Here is a 20,759-nt window from a genome sequence, read left to right as displayed (position 1 = left end):
GCCGCAACACCGCCTCCTTCAACAAACCCGAACAGCACTCACTAAATTGAGCGCCTGGTTTACGTCCCGTATGACTCATGGACTTGGGGTACGATAAGGCGATCAGCACCTGATGGTCACTTAATGTAACGGTACACCAGATGTAGAGAACGTTGACCATTTATGATGATTTTACCTGTGAATATTTTTAATAAAGAAGTCCTTTCCTTTTTTATTGGATCTATGACTTGTGAGCTATAAATAATAGTTTTGCCAATTCTTCCTCCAACAAGATTAGGTTGTAAAGTTTGCATGGACTCAACATGACATAATAAGTGACATTTAATCATTTTCAGAAGATAAAAATAAATGGGTTGTTATGTATTGGTTACATAACTCACAGACTGGCGTGTAATGCAAACCATCAATAATACAAGCAATAACAATAAAATAGTGATTTATTATTGTTCTGTAGATGCTTGGTGATGGTTCATGGATCATCTGGAGCAGCCTCTCAATTCTGCCAAAGGATACAAACATACGGTGAGTTTCAGATTCAGTATAACATGATTATACGTAATGTCTAATATAGGTGTATGTATTACATTGGTCTTTGTTTGCAATAGGTCTCCGTGTGGGCTTGTGGCTCCTCTGGTGAACTTTGACCCGGTAGTTTTCATAGAGCGTGTGGTGAGTGAAGTCCTTCATGGCCTGCATGTGATTGGTCACTAACATCCGTCTCAGCAGAGAGAAGTCGCTGTTGGCCGGACTCTCCACTTAAAACCACACAAGCACACAGAACAGGCTAGCGAGGAGCGGGGGAACAGAGAGTCAGGTTTGTGTTTCTTAGTCTATATTATTCTGATGCTTGATGCCAAATTCACTCAACAAAGAGATGATGTTGGTGTCCTATATGGGCTATATTTTTGTCCTGCTACATGATGCCCACTTGACATGGGCTGTGATCAGTGGCACAGAGGAGTGTGTGTGTGTGCGTGTATGTATGTCTCAATGTGTGTGTATATGTGTGTGCGTGCGCATACGTGTGTGTGTGTGTGTGTGTGAGTATGCGTGTGTTTATGCATGTGTGCGTGTGTGCGTGTGTGTGTTTGTTCAGTACCGTTCACCGCGCCCCAGGGGTAAACCCGGGCCAGGTAACACTTGTCGTTAGACTCCATGGTTGCGTTGCCTCCAATGACGGCAAATGGGATGCTGCTCTGGAAGAGAAGAACAAGGCGTTGTGTGGCTGGATGCCTGTTACTTCACAAGGCGCTGGGTGGCTGGATGCCTGTTACTTCACAAGGCGCTGGGTGGCTGGACGCTCGTTACTTCACAAGGCACTGTGTGGCTGGACGCTCGTTACTTCACAAGGCGCTGGGTGGCTGGATGCCTGTTATTTCACAAGGCGCTGTGTGGCTGGATGCCTGTTACTTCACAGGGCACTGAGTGGCTGGATGCCTGTTACACAAGGCGCTGTGTGGCTGGATGCCTGTTACTTTATAACTACTCGGTTCTGGAGCTCCTCTCACCTGCAGCTCCAGATCAGACGGCCAAAACTCATCTTCTTCTTCACAAAGGAACTGGAAGATCTTGATCTTGTGGCTTGCTATGTCTTTCAGAATCTGGAAGTAGAACATTATTTTTCAGGGCTTTGAAGCAGGGAAATGATTGCAATTGGAATGCCTTTTGGTGTTGCTGTATCTATTCTTTCTTAAATTCAAACCGCAAAACAAATGTTTACGACCTGAAGCACTAGCCTGCTAACAGCCCTCCTCCCGCTCACCCTGGCCTTCTTGACCTGGAGCTCTGCCTTCGTGAGGGAGTCCGCCTTGGCCACCACTGGAACCAGGTTGACCAAGTCCTGCAGGGACCTCATGCACGCTACGTCCAGGGGCTTCAGGCTGGATAGAGCGATGTGCTATGTTGTTGACACTCTGGGATTCATTTATCAATCCTTTGCTTGCTTAATATTTATACATATATGGAATGTTTTTTAAGTTGGTCCAACTTATACTGTTTCACGTTTAAATTGTTTCAAGTGCTTGATCTGGTTTAAATCCAGTTGAGTGGTGTGTGTGTGTGTGTGTGCGTGTGTGTGTGTGTGTTTGTGTGTGTGTGTTACCCGTGGCCAAAGGGAGAGATGAAGTACAGGCAGCAGTGCACTCTGTTGTCCTGGATGTTTCGGCGGTTCAGAGCCGTCTCGTCCCTCCGGTACGCTTCAAACTGCTCCTTTATGTAATCGGACGCCTGCATCCTACTGCTCCGCAAGGAAACACACACAGCATAGAAGCACAGGGAACGGGAAAGTACATACACACAGCATAGGTGCCCAGGGAACGTGCATTTGATATTATGCAATATTTCATATTGATAACGGACCCATATTAGCAAAGCTGAGGAAAGGTTTCACCCAGACTGGTATTGTCCATTAATGGGATGCCCTTTTTTTTTTTACAAAACATGATGATTAATTGACATGAGCAGTATAACTGTAAGATAAATATTCAGAATACCAAATGCATAACACTCACACACACACACACACACACACACACACACACACACACACACACACACACACACACACACACACACACACACACACACACACACACACACACACACACACACACACACACACACACACACAGACGTGTTCTTATAGGGCAGCACACCTCTCCCTGTTGTCTAGGGCTGCACCAAAACCTGGTGTGTCCACCACCGTCAGCCTCAACCTGATCCCCTTCTCTTCAATGGCCGCCGTTTTCCTAGTGATGGACATGGTCTGAGTGACGTTCTCTGGAATATCAGAGTAGAAATATAAATTATTACTGTTCCCAAAAGGATTGACTCCAATACCTCAGACTTGGTTTGATGCCTCCGCTCAGATCTTTACAGATCTTTACTGATCAGATGTACTTGACCTACCTTAAACGATCCAAATGGGCAACATAGATGTGCTTTGTACTGTGTGTGATTCCACTACTGTTTATCTGTCCTTGGTCACCTATTCCCGTTGATCGCAGTACTTTGGGTTCCCTTTCAGTTTAAGTAATTGGACTCAGCAAAGGGAAGGGAACGTGAGGCTGCACTACAGCTGCCAGTACCTGACGCGCTGGGGAGGAGCCTGTCCTTATAGAGGTCCACAAGGAACAAGGAGTTCACCAGGGTGGACTTCCCCATGCCAGACTCTCCTGGACCAATGAGAATGGAGATCCAGAGGTGTGAGGTTCAGGGAGAGAAAGAGGAAGGGATGAGGGAGAGGGAGAGGGGGAGAAAGAGAAATAGAGGAGCGAGAGGGAGAGTGAGAGGGAGCGAAAGAGGCCAGGCATTATATTTGAGGTAAACAATATGATGATGTTTGTATGAGGGACTTATTGCTGTCCTTCATCAAGAAGTTATATTTTACATCTCATGTTGGGTCAACACAACACAAAGCTCTAAGTTCTACTTCTAGGTCCTCTCACCTACGACCATCAGTGTGAGGTCAAAGCCCTTGGCCACACAGCTCTGGTGCACCTGCCTGGGTAGGCCGGCCAGGCCTACATACATCCTGCCCGTATCCTGCGGCACACACCACCATGAATGCACTTGGTTTGAGGGAACCTTTTCAATTGATTTGGAATTCAAAATAGACAATATGAGAGAGAGAGAGAGAGAGAGAGAGAGAGAGAGAGAGAGAGAGAGAGAGAGAGAGAGAGAGAGAGAGAGAGAGAGAGACTAGGTGCGTTTCCATCCCCCTGATTTTATGCAAACTTTGAAGTATCGAATCAGTAAACGATGATGGAAACACCAAAAACAACAACAGCAAAAAGGTTTATCCGTTCGCTTGAGGAGGTTTTTGAGAAATGCGAAAGAGAGTAAATTCGCAAAATGGGAGATGGAAACACACTTTTCGAAACAGCCGTGACTTTTTGAACACACAGGATCTGACAGTCTTTCCGATTTCCGCAGAACGACCGGCCATAGCAACCCTGCCGACATCAACGTGTAACGTCATCCCCCTATTCCGCTCCAACCACTTGATGGAAACGCACCTAATTCGAATTACTTTTTTGCTAACTTTCTAAAGATTCGCATCTCCTTTTAGATGGAAACGCAGCTAGAGAGAGAGAGAGAGAGAGAGAGAGAGAGAGAGAGAGAGAGAGAGAGAGAGAGAGAGAGAGAGAGAGAGAGAGAGAGAGAGAGAGAGAGAGAGAGAGAGAGAGAGAGAGAGAGAGAGAGAGAGAGAGAGAGAGTGTATCATCATGTAAAGGAGCAGGGCTGAAGGTTCATACCCCTGAGCCCTGGTTCTATTCTGCAGGGTCTTACAGGGTCCACGTCCTGAAGGCCCGGGTCCTGAAGGTCCGGGTCCTGGGGCTCCTCCAGAGCGGTCTCAGGCTCTGCTCCCTCATCCGCGCTCGGCAGCTCGTACAACGGGAACAGTGAACTGAGCGACTGAAATCAGTGAGACTACTTCAGCATCCTCTACATTTTAAGTTTGTAGGAATTAATTTCTCCACAGTTCGTTCTACCTAACTTGAACTTGTTCTAAGCGGTTGCATGGTCAGAGGAGGGGACCTACCTGACCTCCTGCTCAGACGTCCAGTTGGAGGGTCCATGAAGAAAAAAAATGAGAAAAGACGGAGGCTATCGTTTGTCACATTAACGCTGAACTGGGAAACGGCAAATATTCTGGATGATTGATATATGATCAATATACATATATACATATACAGGCTAACCTTGCACCTCGTCAGTCTGCGTAGCCACAGCTGCAGGGATTCAAAATGGAAAGCATTACATAATCATCTTCATCTAAAGGTAAGTGAGTGACCCCCCAGGAGAGATATGACGAGCTAAGGGAAAGGTGGGCTCACTTCACACCGGCAGAAAACTTTACCGATCATCCCCCGATTAACAAGAACACTTAAGGAGTCCATTAACTAAACGATATGTGGGGTTTACTTAACCTTTACAGCCTGCTTCTGTCCAATACAATGCCACACATGAGTAGTTCGGGCTACGCGTCTACAGTCCAGGTAAGCCTAAGTTATGTCTTCGGAAGGTTTTAATAAATTAAATTAAACAGAACACATTTGCGAAACAAGATTAAGAAATCTGGCGTTGCCTAGGTTTACCTTGTCCATCGATAAGCCTATATTTCGACTTCTTCATGATAGCTAACCCGACCGACTGCTGCATCTACCAAACAATCTGTGTTCTTTTAAATGAAATCATCTACCAAAAAAGTCGTTATCTTTTAAATCAAATCATTTAGCTAACAACTTCAACGGGAAACGACCTCGGGTATAACGGATATCCAGGACCGCAGCTGCCCTCTGTCATAGCGACGCGGTTGGTTATTGGGTTCTTGAATATCAATAAATCTTTATTCTGACCAAATGATTGCTTGAAGCCTCTAATAATTAAGATCATAAAACATTTAAAATGTTTTGCAAATAGCTTTACTTAATAGGCCTACTGGTACAAAATGCACATTATCTTACGTATTTCAAATGTTTTATTTACTTCTTGTATTCTCTGCATTTAGAACCCATCCGAACTGGCTTTGGTTTGAATATGAAGTCTACCTTCTGGTTCCAAAATAGCAGTAACAGGAGGGAGCAAAATTCACATCCATTGAGATTTCCAATCCAAGCTTATTAAATCCATTCATTCATTCTCTATCCATGAGACAAAATAAATATAGGTCTTTCATTTCACATTGAGGGTCCAGTGAGCTCCGCCCCAACCTCACAGAAAGGAGCTGCTCTCCGTGGTTATGTCCCATAGCACCCTGCACCTCCTCCTGCTCCTGCGGTTCGGGCCCCCTGCCGGGCTGGGGGCCAGCGGTGGACTCTGGGACGGGGCCCCGGCCTCAGGACCCTCTGAATGGGGTTTCCTCTCACATGTGCTCCACTCGTCCAAGTTTGAATCTCCCTCTGGAGGCTTGTGTTGAGGACTCGGCGCACGCAGGGGGTCCGCCGCAAGGCCCTTCATAACTCCTTCAGAGTCTCCAGGGTCCGCTCTCGCCTCCCCCAGGGGGACTGGTCCTTGTCCGGCCGGGGTCTGTGATGGGGGGCCGGGGTCGGGACTGTGGCTGTCTGGGTCGCCCGAACCCCGGGGGTCTGGGGCCCTGCCTGTCCCCCGGGGGTCTGGGGCCCCGCCTGTCCCCTGGGGGTCTGGGGCCCTGGGTGGCGGGGGGTCTAGGGCCCTGCCTGTCCCCTGGGGGCCTGGCGCGGGCGGGGGGTCCGGGGAGCACTGGGGGGGCGTGTGGCGGTCCCAGAAGGCTCTCTGGTGCTGCTCCAGCTCAGACAGCAGGGGCAGGCGGATGTCAAGGTGCATCAGGAGGTTGTCCAGCCACTCTTCTAACCTGGGAAACGAAGGACTGGAGACAGAGATATAGGGGAGGGAGGGGTTAATTATGATTCTTAAAACCTAAAAAGATTATTTTAACCGTGGGAACAACCCGTGAGGGTTTTTTCTCCAGAAAACCCTCATAGGTCTATTCTTGATCTTGGGTACACATCTGTCGAAGTGTGTGGCGATATCCTTTCAATTAGAATAAGTGTCATGTTATCAAAAGCAACCGATATTCCTGTACCCAAGTGCAAGTAAACACTGGCTAGTAGCGCAGATTGCTATAATCAATACATGTAAATAAACGGTAGCGATAAATATATGTTAATGATTGTAGTGTACTACTAAGGATGATCAATACATGTAAACAATAGTGATAATTATACATTTATGACTGTAGTTTATCACTATGGATGCAGTAACTGTGTGCTGAAAATCCTAAATAGGCTGCTACCTCCACCATGTCCTACCACATGAACAGTGACCACGGTGACCAAAGAGAGCGGACTGTGATTGGTTACCGGGTGTCGGCCTCCAGGTCACAGCAGAGGGCAGCCAGGGGGAGGTAGGCGGGGGGGCAGTCTGAGGGGTGGTACTGCTCCAGGAAGCCAAGCACATTCAGACCAAAGTCCCGGTTCCTGGGCAGGAAGTCTGGGTCGGCGCTCACCCTTCCTATGATCTTGGGGGCAACGCACAAGAATACTGTCAGACGCTAAACGTGACAAGGGTGTTCACTGAAATCCCTTCCACACATTCGCTAAATGTAAGCTAATGTAACCAGATTAAATCATAAAACTCTAAGGAGTGAATATATCTTCATATTTTCACATATTACATTTACATTACATATAGTTTTTGCAAATATGATGCTGACCGGAACATCTTACCTCACACACAATGATGCCAAAGGAGAAAATGTCGACTCGTTCATCGTAACTCTTCCCTTGTAGACACAAAGACACAGAGACAACGTTGTCAATAAAATAAAATGCTAAAGCCCTTTAGGGAAGGGGACACACATCAAACTTCTGACTTAACTGACCTTGTCCTACATTTAGTATTAGACTATAGACTTCTGTATATAGACTGCCTTATATAGTTCATAAATGCACCTTTTAAATTGTGGTTGGAATGGATGCTGGTATTTCTATTTATCCTCTGTTAATCCAGAGTATGTTAATTTAGCTTTAATTTATCCATGTGTCCCAGCTAGATCCACAATATAGGCCTATGTAAGTTCTGATTCAGTTACTACTGGCCATTAGTGTAGGCTGTTTGGCTCGTTGCCCTTCCTGTGGACCTATGTTCCTGCAACCTCACCACGGATCATCTCAGGGGCCATCCAGTAGGGGTTTCCCACCACAGTGTAGCGCTTCCTGCGGTCAGGCCTGCGGAGCGCCGTCAGTCCCTCCCCGGGGCCGCTGCCAGCAGGGGGCTCTCTGCCCTGACTCCTGTCTCCCACCACCAGTCTGGCCAGCCCAAAGTCCGCCACCACCAATCTCTGGTTCTGCAATATGGAGGTGTCAAGGGTCAATATGGAACCTTATGTAATCAGAGAAAATACACCAAAACAAGCATTGACCATTCTGTACTGTATAATTTGTGTGTGTGCGTGTTAATGAATTAGAGTGCCTTAGGCTGATAAATATCAAAATACTAACCTCTCTGACTAGGCAGTTGTGAGAGTTCAAGTCTCGATGGATTACATTCATAGAATGCAGATACGCCTGGAAAGGAGACATGTTTTGTTTGAATAAAAATACACCAAACTCTTATTCTGTATGTATTAATAATAATTAATAATGCTTGTCTCTGGGTTTCACTAAAGAAATAGCCTTACCATTCCAGCAGCTATATCTTTAGCAAAACTCACTCTGGCACTCCATGGAAAGTGGTCATCCTAGACAAGAAGAGACTGTTTCTTAGGACATATTGGGACACTTGGGATAGAGAACATTTCACATGATGAGTGGAAATGGTACCATTTTCTCAATGGTCTCCCTGAGTGTCCCCCCCTGGATGTATTCCGAGACGAAGTTAAGTCGTTTGTCTTTGTAGAACAGTCCGATGAACCTGAGGACGTTGGGGTGATCCAGACAGCGCATCACCTTCACCTATCAAAGACAGGGCAGTGTCGCAAGGGCTTCCTCAGCAGACGAGTCAACGGGACAAAAGGAGTGAGTAACTTAACAAAGAATTAAGGAAAAACTAGAGTCGGGAAACCTTGGACCATCTAATGTCCAGTGTACCTCTTTTAAAAAGGTCTTCTGCGTGTCTTCGTCAAACCGAATCAGTTCCTTCATCACCATGACCTCCCCAGTCTCCCGGTGCGTCACCTAGACAACAACAATTGTTAGGTTAACCCATTTTCCGTATACAAAAAAACTAGGATAAGATGCTGCACAATAAGTGTGTGCTATATACCTTACGCTATACTATATAATAATGGATTAAAAAATAATGATTTGCAAGCAGATTTGTGTCCTACATTATTACGGTAGTTAAGATGGAAGTGGTACTTTAAGGTGTGTTAGAAGATCCATTATATATCATTTATTTTAGAATATGTGCTTTTTGAAGAGAGCACAAGTCTATAAAGACAAAGATTTTTTACTGTGAGAAATAATGGTATGGTAGGTATCGTTCTGAGCATTAATAGGTCAGTACTACTGACCTATGTGTAAACCTACACATCTTAAAGTGTAAAAGCCAAAGTATACTACTCCGTATCTGTGATCAATATCCGGTCTCCGTAACTACGGAGACCCCTCGAGCATTTGACGTTCTCCGTCGGGATGTTAGATACGCAATGCAATTCGCCGACCGATCGTTCTTATATGTTGACTACAAACTATATAAATAGTTTTGTAAATAAACTTCCAAAGCTTTACAAATCCTATTTGGTGTTTTATTGGTCCTTAATGTGCAAAGTAAACAAGGTAAAAAGTAAACAAGATGCAAAGTCAAACCAGAGAGGTGATTCCGGAAACTATTTTGTTAGAGGACCAATCACATCCCTTACCGTCTCCGTTGCGTCGACGGATAGTTAATTTTTTTTGGATGCAAAGCATCCAACAAAGCAAACCCATAGCCGTATAGTCCAGTTTACCTTGACAGCTTGGCCAAAGCAGCCTTTGCCGAGCACCTCTCCGTGTAGGAGGTCTGAGGGCCTGAAGATGCGGTGAGTTCGGTCCACAGGGTCCGCGCGGAGGGACTCGGAACGAAGCATCTCCCTCCTCTGGAACAACAGGTATGAGCCACTGGAGGAGGGACACTTGTCGATACTACTGCTCCGTCTGCCAAGTAAAACCAACAATTGACTGGGGGTGAATCCATACAGTACAAACAGCAACTGGTTTTGTTCACATGTTGCGAATACCGTAATTATGGCATAAAAGGTATCCCAATTCGTACAGAATGTGTCTTGAACGCATCCCATGGGGTTGAGGTGGGGACAGCCTTGTGCTGATTGGGTTAGGGTCTAGTTCCGTCCCCAGACAAGTCCCCTCCTCCTCAAGACTTTGTTGGTGTAGCTCCTCCCCCAAACTTGACTCCTCCTCCAGACTGGATAGTAGGCGAACCCTGTTGAGCTGGTCGCAGGAGCAGGCCTGGGCGGGCCCCTGGCAGCCTGCGGGGACCGGGGGCTCCCCTAGGTGGTGCTCCCCTGGTTGGGGCTCCCCTGGGCAGTTCTCTACGGTGAGCTGGAGAGGCCGGGTGGGGTCACTGACCACACACTTCATCTAGAGATACAGATACATTGGTCTGGTGAAGTAGGACTTCATGACAACAGAAGGACAAGGTTGTCCTATGTATGATCTGTTATTTGGATGATTTTATTGAGTACTGTGAGAGTTTTCACTATCGAAGCCGCTATTGAAGATCCAAATAAATTAATATTAGTTTGTTATTGCATTGATGTATTAAACACATACCTCATCCAGGGAAAGGCTGCATACTGGAACCCCGTTGAGCTCTAAGACATGGTCCCCAACGTGCACGGAGGCCAGGAGGTCAGGGCTGAGCAGGGATGGGTCCAGTCTGGACACAGAGGTGGGAACAGCTGGATGTTATTTGAGGTTTTTATCATCTGGAGGCTTTGCCATGTTGGGTGGGGTTGGGGGGGGGGGGGGTGCAAATCGAGACAGTGACATGGCAACAGAAGGCTCAGGGGTGGAGTCTCTGCTAAGGGGGCTGGCGTTTCGGAACAGTTTGTAGTTAAATTGCTTTTTATCCCGCCAACCAATAGCAAAAACGTGTCACTGGGGGCCCTCATTGTCAACAAAACGTCAATACGGAGATTGAACTGGAAAGTGAAACTACATTATTTAAAAACTGTCAAACTTCCCCAACGGTAGCCTGGGAACCAGACAAATCTCTCCAGCTCCTGTTTTTTTGTCCGGCTCCCTTTCCATCCAAAAAGATTTCTGCCCAGAACGAGATAGACCGATCACAACCGTTCTAATCAATCTAATATGAGGCTGGATAAATACAGTGACAGGGCGGAGGAGCACAGGAGAGTTATTTAAACAACAAAATCGATGGCTGCTGCTGATGTAGAACTGTCTGTTGATTCTGCTTTTCGAAACAGTCTTGGAGGAACAGGAAGTTTATTTTCACTAAAAGAAGAACAGTCGACTGCACTTAAAACTTGGTTTAGAAGAAAGATCGATTTTTATCGCTAAGTGCTGTGTCACCCTATCGTATGTTCTAAAGGGGTGAACTGTTCCTTTAAGGAGGCAGAGAACTCACTCTGCTACGGTGAAGAGAGGCCCCTGGTCCTGGCTGAGCGTGGGGGCCAGGGTCAGTCCCCTCCTGCCCTCGGGGTGCGGGGGAAGGGACACCAGCGCCACCATGTGGGGGGGCCTGGTCGGCGCCGAGGGGGAGCTTGTCCCGGAGGACACCACCCCCCGCGTGAAACACCTGCCGCTATGGTAGATAACAAAGAAATAATAATAAACAGGAAAGGGACAGGAAATAAAAATGGGAAACAGGGAATACAAATCATTAACAGACAGCTGCTGTCCAAGAGGTCTTTACCAGTAGAGTTGGGAGTGTTCCACTAGCGTGAATGAGTCTCCATCTCCAATGAGCGCTCCACAGCTTCTACACGTAAAGCACTCTGGGTGGAACCTCTGCTCCCCGGCCACCTGACACAGGACCAGCCACAAAGTAAGACCAGGAAAATACCTATACTTAGATCAGAGTCTTCCAAAAGACTGAAAAGACCTAGATACTTAGATCAGAGTCTTCCAAAAGACTGAAAAGACCTAGATACTTAGATCAGAGTCTTCAAAAAGACTGAAAAGACATTGATACTCAGATCAGATTCTTTGAAAAGACCTTGATACTTAAAGATCAGAGTTTTCAAAAAGACTGACTGGCTGTGAAAGGTAAGAGTTATCTTTGGCTTCAACACTGGACCTTTTGATAAGAAAGGGTGCATGAAATCAAAAGACAGTGAAGGGATAGTTTCAGAGCAAAACAAGTGGAATGAAGCAAAAGGTAAAGCCCAGCTTTTTATAACTGTCTGGATGCTTTTTGGGGCCAGGAGGAAACCAGTAATACCACTGGTGTGGTTAGGTTTGTTGCAATGCACATTGAGTCAAAACAGAATAAACCAGAAGAGAAAGTGTATCAGCAAGTGTCAGTTGGCATATTTGATGCTCCTCTTCATATACATAAAGTTACTTCAGAACTGAGGATAGATAGTGTAATTATCTGTGATATAGTATGCCTGATATCTCTCCTACCCTGTTGGTTTGGATTTGTGGTGAAAAAATAAAACAGGTAGATCTAAGATGGTATGAGGCGTTGGCCGTGTGCAGACTTAAATATGGTTACCATGACGAGGCCTGTGGTGAAGGTCTCTTTGCAGCCGTGGCACTGCTCCCCAAAACGGGCCCAGTAGTGCTTCTTACAGAAGAGCTGCTGCTCTCTCTCATAGAACCAGTGAAGAAGAACACAGCCACACTGAGAGCACCTGCACAACGCAAAACAACAGTAGGAACAATGAGAAAGAATACAGCCATAGTCAGAGCACCTGCACGCACAACACAAAACAACAGTAGGAACAATGGGAGCTCAACAAGGAAATAAAAGATGGAAAGTATTATCTTTACAGTAGATCATTACATAATGTTCAGATCATAAGATAATGTTCACATCATACATGATGTTCACTGCATTCAGAAGACCTTCATGAGTCCTCCAGATGGAGACGCAGCTGAAGTTTCCGTGTTTCAGATTGCTTGATTTGTGTCCCATTAAATCTGTTATAGATGTATGAAACCTTTAACGACACCTGGCCAGAGATTGGCTTTAGTTGAATCCTAGCCGGACTGTCTAACCCTGCTTCCTAACCAGCTGATCCCCGGCACCAGGAGGGAGAGAACTTCCTGGACAGACAGCTCCAAGGTTTTCCCAAGAGGGAGGGAACCTCCTTGAGAGACAGCTCCAAGGTTTTCCCAAGAGGGAGGGAACCTCCTGGACAGACAGCTCCAAGGTTTTCCCAAGAGGGAGGGAATGTCCTGGAGAGACAGCTTCAAGGTTTTCCCAAGAGGGAGGGAATGCCCTGGAGAGACTTTTCCCTGCGCCTTTTCCTGAGATAAATAATAATAATAATACATTTAATTTAGAGGCGCCTTTCAAGACCCGCCTGTCACACGAGATGCCAGGAAATTCTATTCAAACATTAAGTTTTGTCGGACATTGTTTATGAAACTGATTCATGGGCTTGTAGTGTATAAACCTGTACAATTGAAGACTATTGTCAGATCATCAAAGATAGTCTTCAAGGACACTTTAGTTTTATGGACCAAAGGAAGTAGTATGTGATAAGTTCTGTAAATAGGTTTTATTAGGAATCACAAGCATTCCCCCTCATCATTGACCTCTTTGGAATAATCCCTTGTGGTTTGTATAGTGTGTGTACCATATTATTATACATGTCCATTGCCCCTGCCAGATAATATTTGCATAGGCTAACATGGAACCTAACTTGGAGGCTATGTTAGCCAAGCCTACATGGCTAACATAGCCTACAGACCAATATCAAACCTACCCTTCATAAGTAAAATCATTGAGAAAGTTGTCCTCCAGCAACTTAATCACTTCCTGGCATCAACTGGTTGCTATGACACCTTCCAATCAGGATTTCAACCCCTGCACAGCACTGAGACCGCCCTTATTAAAGTTGTAAACGACATCCGTCTTAACACAGACTCTGGCAAAACCTCAATACTAATGCTACTAGACCTCAATGCTGCATTCAACACTGTAGACCATACAATACTTTTGGACAGATTAGAAAACTGGGCGGGGCTTTCAGGCACAGTCTTAAATTGGTTCAGGTCCTACCTACAAAATAGGAACTACTTTGTTTCCATTGACGACTTTGTATCAGAATCAACCAACGTGACACAAGGTTCGATCACACAAGGTTCGATCTTAGGACCCTCTTTATTCAACATCGACATGCTCCCACTAGGGCAAATCATTCAAAAAACAATATTGACCATCATTGCTATGCTGATGACACGCAAATCTATGTATTGCTATCACCAAATGACTATTGGCCCATAGATCTGCTGTGCCAGTGCATTGAGCAAGTGAGAGACTGGATGTGCCGAAATTACCTTCAACTAAATGAGGACAAAACAGAGATAATTGTATTTGGTTCTAAAACGGAAAGGCTTAAAGTAACACCTTCACTCTCTGTCCCTGAAAACCTCAATCAAAGCCAGAAATCTAGGGGTTATCATGGATTCAGATTTACATTTCAACAGTCACATCAAATCAGTTACAAAATCTACATATTATCACCTCAAAAATGTAGCTCATGTCCACCGAAGACTTACAAAAACTTGTACATGCCTTTATCACTAGTAGGCTTGATAACTGCAATGGTCTCCTTACAGGTCTTCCAAAACAAACTCTAAGAACGCTTCAGCTTGTTCAGAATGCTGCTGCTAGAGTTCTAACAAAGACCAAAAAATGTGAATGTGAATTGATTTTAAAAACATTTTGCTAACCTATAAATCCCTACATGGTTTGGGCCCAAAATATTTAACTGATATGCTTCCACTACATAAGCCTTCTAGACCACTAAGATCTTCTGAGACCAATCTGTTAATTATCCCCAGGGTAAACACGAAACATGGGAAAGCAGGATTTAGTTACTATGCAACAAATAGCTGGAATAAACTCCCTGAGGATTTAAGACTTGCCCCAACTCTGAACACCTTTAAAACAAGACTGAAGACTTTTATGTTTGCTTTAGCTTTCTGCTAAATCTTAAATACACTGCACTTTCTAAAAAGCTCTTCTAACCTTGCCTTTATTTTCTATTTTATTACTAAAATGCCTTTTTAACTTTCTATTTTACTCATTTCTTTGCATATGTTTTCTTTTACTTATCTATTATTTTATTTTATTGTATGACAATGTTTATATGTGAAGCACTTTGAGTCTGCCTTGTGTATGAAAAGTGCTATGTAAATGAAGTTGCCTTGCCTTGCCTACATGTTCAGGAACATGCTGCTTCTGAGGAGCAGCAGCATGTTCAGAGGAAGCCTGCCTTAAACAACAAGAACTCTTCTGCCAATGAATAGGAAAAAGATATACCATTAAGATACTGAAAATAACCTGGTGCAAACTGTGTGAGACAGCTGGACTGTAGCTTTATGTCTGTGCTGGCCTATTGTTTCTGTGCCTCTGGCAGAGGATGTGTGTGTACTATCTATAATCCACATCTGTAATGCCGTGGAAACATATGGACACGCTAACGCACTCAAACTGAAACGTTTCCCCCCTGATCCTCTGTGTTCCGTGTCTGGTCCTTTCCCAGAAACAATAGAATCTGATGTTGGAAATGAGGTAAGAATCCCCCACGTCATAGGTCAAGCTCCGACCCTAGGTCTCCTCCCATTGGCTTTTGTCGTTCACTAGAATGTATCTTCAATTGCACATTTTATATACAATAGATATTGTCGATAGATGTCTAGAATAATGCTGTCATCACTAATGACAGATGTTATAACGCCATAGTTGATCTAGAACATTCAGTCACACCACTGAGGATGTTCCTGGGGTGCTAAAGGACTTTCACTTTCCCCGCAAAATAACTTACGTTCCTGTCCCTCCTCTACGGTATCTCTGGTCCCGTCGTGACATCTCTGTCCCTCGGCGGTCACTCCATGTCCCCTAGACCGGGTCCTAATCACCAGAAGACCCTCAGGTCACTCCAGGTCCCCTAGACCGGGTCCTGATCACCAGCCGACCCTCAGGTCACTCCAGGTCCCCTGGAGCGTGTACTGATCACCAGAAGACCCTCAGGTCACTCCAGGTCCCCTGGACCGTGTCCTGATCACCAGAAGACCCTCAGTTGACTCCAAGTCAGTTAATCCGATCAGGAACCAACAATGTCCCCAGATCTGTGTGTTGTCATGCGCCGGGCTAGATGAGCAGGCGCTGTTACGTTTTTCTTGCGGTTTTGCTCATGCGCGCTCGCCCATTTCCTGTGCAGATGACTTCCCTTTCCACCATGCATTCGCAGTGCAGTGGCCTGTGTCCCACCCCCAGGCTATGAGGACCGCCTCACTGGCCTTTCTGTTATGAAACCCCCCCCCCCAGACTGGAAGCAGACTGGTTTTAGGGATCAGAATGGTCACAAGTCTAAGCAACACACACGCGCACACACACACACACACGCACACACGCACACACACACACACACACACACACACACACACACACACACACACACACAGACACACACACACACACACACACACACACACACACACACACACACACACACACACAAACACACACGTCTCTGTGTCACTTCAAGCAGCATGTAGCCTACACCTCTTTCAGATAGAATTACAACATTCGGGTTCCAGGAGATTGCGTGGGCGTGTGTGTTTGTGTGTACACAATATGTGCAACTTGTTCAGTGCAATGCTGTATGTGGTTAAGCTAGTGTATATAACAGGAAAAAAAGTACTATCCTTAAGTGCTAATTCCTGAAATCTCTATTCATCACACACACATTAACAGAGCACAACAGTTTGATATTCAGCGACACTAAGCTCCTATGCTGATGTATGCTAAATGGCTTATAACTGTGTGAGTCAAATACATTTGTACTACAAAGGGTGCGGTTAACGTGATGACTCAAGGCATGTTCCTGTAGATGCCTGGTCATCTCTGTGAGGATTCAGCCTTCACCCGTCCACCCCTCGCTGAGCTGCAGTCCCACTGTACCCTGAGGAAGGACAGCGTCCATTCCTCCTGATGCAATGTTCCCAAAGGAACATGTTAAAGAGTTATTGATACACTTTCCAAAAGGAGTGCACGTATAAGCTATGAATAGCCATCTACCGCTACGGGAGGGGTGGTGTAGTGTTGAACGGCCGTTATATGAGCCAGATGAACTCCTATAACAAGCTGACCTCAACCTCAAACGCAACTCAAACTGTTAGGTCACTGGAGACAGGAGAGGGTAGACTTTAATTCATCAACCACCCTGCTGGGAACGACAGTCTGAACAAACCTTTTCTTTTTCCATTTTTATTTTTAAAATGTCAGAAAAATTCATGGCATTTCTCAGTATAAATTCATATTAAAACACAATTAACAAACAAAATCTCACTTTTCTTTAGATTGATAAAGTTAAATTGCATTAACACACTAATACATCTTTTAAATGAAAAAAGAACATTAATAAAAACAAATTTACAGCAGATGAAATCCTTAGCTTGCATTCATAGCAAACGCATAATGACCTAGTTGACGGTGAGACAATGTAAAGGCCCTCTGTCTCCAAGGGTTTCCAACCAAATGTTCCCTATGAGCTACAATGGCTATTGTCATGATGTGTTTGTTTCACTCAGTGGGGAAGATTGTAGAATCAGAGAAATTAGAGAGTTTGCTGTGAAATGGTGAACCATATCATGGCTGCAATTGGACATTTTGGGAAAGTATAACAAAAGACATCTCAATTAGAATCAACACACGCATTTATCAGTGGGTCTGTCTGACAGAACAAGTGATGGATGGAAGCAGACTGGTTTAAGGGATCAGAATGGTCACAAGTCTAAGCAACACACACACACGCACACACACACACACACACACACACACACACACACACACACACACACACACACACACACACACACACACACACACACACACACACACAGACACACACACACAGTTTTTTTTCTCGCAATCTCTTAACAATTATAGATTAACACAATTAACACAGTAATGCTAGCCACGCAAAACAGTGCATATTGCCCAGAGGAATTAATCGACAACATTGTTTCCCTTCTGGATTAATGATACAGATGATCAGCTAATTATAACAATATAATTTACTTCAAAACAATTCAGGAAAATACTATAATTAGAGTCAAACACTTTGGCATACTTCCCTCAACAGATACTAAATTAATAACGTGTTTGACTTGAATTAACAGTGGATGTAATTAAAATGGTCGTTTCTTTGGTACTTCAGGTACTTTCGGACATCATAACATCGCACCGCTGTCCAGAGGAAGTCCTTCCTTTAGCTCTCACTTCCTCCTCCGGCCACAGTATTTACCCTGGCATCCAGCTCCTGGGGACCCAGAAGACAAATCACTGGCGGCACTCCATATGTCAACAGGCCACAGATGAACAGTTCTTTAAAAGTCATAGCATCACAGAAAACGTATAATACAACAGAGATATAGTTTGTAGTAGAGTTCTACAATGTTGAAAAATGCATCGCTCTGATAAGTGTGAAAGTGTTTTCCGACCACAATGGGTCTGATGTAGCAGGAATGATCTATCTAGACGAAGAGGAGGCACCATCAGTTACCTCTGTAGCCCCCAGAGCCCAGGAAGGCCTGCATGGCTGCATACTTGGCTGCCTTCTGTTGTTTGGCTGAGGAAACACAATACAGGGAGGGAATTTACCTCAATGATTGGGAAGACGTATTTAGATATATTTGTTATATATATTTTTGTATGTTGTTGAATGTTTGCTGAAGATCACAGAAAGTTGTCTTACTCTTTTGTCCAGCCAAGGCATATCCTTGAGAATAATGAGAGGAAAGAGAAGGATCAGTTTAGTAACAATAAACAACCTATCCTCATCCTCAGTGCCATATCAACAATGCTGTTATCAGAGCACATGAATGAACTCTGGCCAAGACCAACAATTACCTAAAAATTCATTGTTTAAGGCATTGTGTTATCTACATTCCTGTGTGTGTGTGTGTGTGTGTGTGTGCGCGTGCGTGCGTGCGTGCGTGTGTGTGTGTGTGTGTGTGTGTGCATATGTGTATGTACATGTGTGTGTGTGTGTGTGTGTGTGTGTGTGTGTGTGTGTGTGTGTGTGTGTGTGTGTGTGTGTGTGTGTGTGTGTGTGTGTGTGTGTGTGTGTCTGTCCGTAAAGACAGCCAACCTGGATAATTCCCACGATTCACACCCCCACTTCCAGGACCAACGCCACCTATAGGAATGATGCATGTATTACATTACATAACTACATCCCATTATATGTTTGATTTTGAGGAACTCTTAAGACAAATGGATGCAGTGTTGAAACAATCAATTGATACTGCAAACTGACCCGGTACTACGCCTTGGCCTCCACCTACTCCTCCTGCTGCCTGGCCAGCACCTCCTGCTCCACCTACTCCTCCTGCTCCACCACCTGAACACATAGCTGTGTTAGAGCAGGGTTCCTCAACCTATTTATTGCTTGTATGCATATTTGAAATATTTGTGGCGCAGAGGTCCCGTATGTCCCACAATATAATTATTTTTAACATTAATCATTTTAAATGATTACAAAAAATATAATCTGGTAGGCTTTATTTCTAAATCTCTGCGGCACGGGGACCAATGCTCCGCAGTCCGTTACCGGTCCGTGGCCCAGTGGTTGAATACCCCTGTGTTAGAGTGTAGAAACAAACACTCCAAAAACCCACATGGATCACCAAACACAAATCACAACCACAGTCAAATAATGTTGTGTGCTCTTGATGTTTAGCATCGAGTCTTTTGAAAGGAACACATATCACTGTTCCCCGCTTATAAGTTCACTTATTGCATATGTTTGGAGCCTCTCACCTGGTCTGTAGCCAGCTCCACCAAAAAATCCTTTAAAAGAATAAATACGTGTAAAGACATGCAGCCTGGTATACACAAATCTACTTCTGGAAAGCCAGTGAGGGCTCTTTTAGTGAATCTGCTCCTCGGCATATTGTCCACAATACATAGCAACTAGAGCTGTCAGTTAAACGCGTTATTAACGGCGATAACGCAAACCAATTTTAACAGCGTTAATTTTTTTAGCGCGCGATTAACGCAATTCTTTTATTTAAAAAAAACAACTTTTTTTTTTATTCTTTTTTTTCTTTAGCTCAAAACAAAGAAGCAGTAGCCTGGCTGCTGTGTTCAAATGACATTTGTTCAAAGCAGTCGTTTAATTGCACTATAGAATCTTTTTTTATATCGTCCTGTTTTGATCAGTATATGCCAATGTTGTTATCAATAAAAAATCAATTGCACAAGGCAAGCCGATGCACTTCACCATGTTGATAAGAGAATTAAAATGAGAAGAATTATGGGAAAAAGTAATCAAGGGATATTTAGCATAGAAAAATAATTTGCGATTAATCGCGAGTTAACTATGACGTTAATGCGATTAATCACGATTAAATATTTTAATCGCTTGACAGCTCTAATAGCAAAATAACATGGGCCACCCCCCTAATAATAAGCCATGGCTTCTGAAGAGAATGTTGTCCTCAAATATTTAACTGTTATGCTTCCACTACATAAGCCTTCTAGAACACTAAGATCTTCTGAGACCAATCTGTTAATTATCCCCAGAGTAAACACGAAACATGGGAAAGCAGGATTTAGTTACTATGCAACAAATAGCTGGAATAAACTCCCTGAGGATTTAAGACTTGCCCCAACTCTGAGCACCTTCAAAACAAGATTGAAGACTTTTATGTTTGCTTTAGCTTTCTGCTAAATCTTAAATACTTTACCTTTATTTTACTAAAATGCCTTTTTAACTTCCCCTTTATTTTCTATTTTTACCAGAAAAATACATGACATTTGCTGAGTAATGCCAGAGAGTCTGTTGATCTGATCTTAAATAACTTTCAATTTAATTTTCTCACTTTCTTAAATACATTGCACTTTCAATTTTACTTACTAAAAAGCCTTTTTAACTTTCTATTTTACTCATTTCTTTGCATATGTTTTCTTTTACTTTTCTATTATTTTATTTTATTGCATAACAATGTTTATATGTGAAGCACTTTGAGTCTGCCTTGTGTATGAAAAGTGCTATATAAATAAAGTTGCCTTGCCTTGCCTTGTAAGGCCTCAGTCAGGGCTGAGGGTTAACAATGAGACTGGGCTTG

At 44.2% G+C, this 20,759-nt stretch overlaps 3 protein-coding genes across 4 annotated transcripts; all 3 read right to left on the bottom strand.

Annotated features, from left to right (window-relative positions):
• Positions 1–356: 356 nt before the first annotated feature.
• On the bottom strand, positions 357–4,376 carry LOC130385588 (septin-4-like). Of its 2 annotated transcripts, none has more exons than XM_056594162.1 (10): positions 4,291–4,376; positions 3,447–3,543; positions 3,087–3,173; positions 2,655–2,778; positions 2,102–2,236; positions 1,763–1,880; positions 1,509–1,601; positions 1,100–1,196; positions 585–755; positions 357–499 (listed from the first exon to the last, which is right to left on the bottom strand). In XM_056594162.1, coding segments are annotated over exons 2-10 (912 nt in total). In that variant the 5' UTR covers positions 3,532–3,543; positions 4,291–4,376; the 3' UTR covers positions 357–497. The 2 variants fall into 2 exon arrangements, with proteins under 2 accessions (XP_056450137.1, XP_056450138.1); XM_056594163.1 differs by having other exon boundaries at positions 4,257–4,345.
• A 317-nt stretch (positions 4,377–4,693) lies between these two features.
• On the bottom strand, positions 4,694–15,924 carry LOC130385587 (LIM domain kinase 1-like). The gene is made up of 16 exons (XM_056594161.1): positions 15,449–15,924; positions 12,163–12,301; positions 11,359–11,468; positions 11,071–11,247; positions 10,254–10,359; positions 9,736–10,061; positions 9,431–9,617; positions 8,571–8,657; positions 8,304–8,435; positions 8,162–8,221; positions 7,983–8,048; positions 7,642–7,828; positions 7,209–7,264; positions 6,843–7,000; positions 5,100–6,349; positions 4,694–4,733 (listed from the first exon to the last, which is right to left on the bottom strand). Exons 1-15 carry the CDS (start codon positions 15,490–15,492, stop codon positions 5,716–5,718), a joined length of 2,469 nt encoding a protein of 822 aa, XP_056450136.1. The 5' UTR covers positions 15,493–15,924; the 3' UTR covers positions 4,694–4,733; positions 5,100–5,715.
• Positions 15,925–16,880: 956 nt separating this feature from the next.
• Positions 16,881–20,691, bottom strand: LOC130386581 (spidroin-1-like). The gene is made up of 5 exons (XM_056595580.1): positions 18,947–20,691; positions 18,779–18,826; positions 18,383–18,406; positions 18,191–18,256; positions 16,881–17,947 (listed from the first exon to the last, which is right to left on the bottom strand). The coding sequence occupies exons 1-5, from the start codon at positions 19,038–19,040 to the stop codon at positions 17,904–17,906; spliced, it is 276 nt and encodes a 91-aa protein (XP_056451555.1). The 5' UTR covers positions 19,041–20,691; the 3' UTR covers positions 16,881–17,903.
• Positions 20,692–20,759: the final 68 nt, after the last annotated feature.

The sequence above is a fragment of the Gadus chalcogrammus genome, chromosome 7 (assembly GCF_026213295.1).
Source record: "Gadus chalcogrammus isolate NIFS_2021 chromosome 7, NIFS_Gcha_1.0, whole genome shotgun sequence".
In the NCBI taxonomy this organism is placed as follows: Eukaryota; Metazoa; Chordata; class Actinopteri; order Gadiformes; family Gadidae; genus Gadus; species Gadus chalcogrammus.
This window is presented reverse-complemented; position numbering and strand designations above follow the sequence as displayed.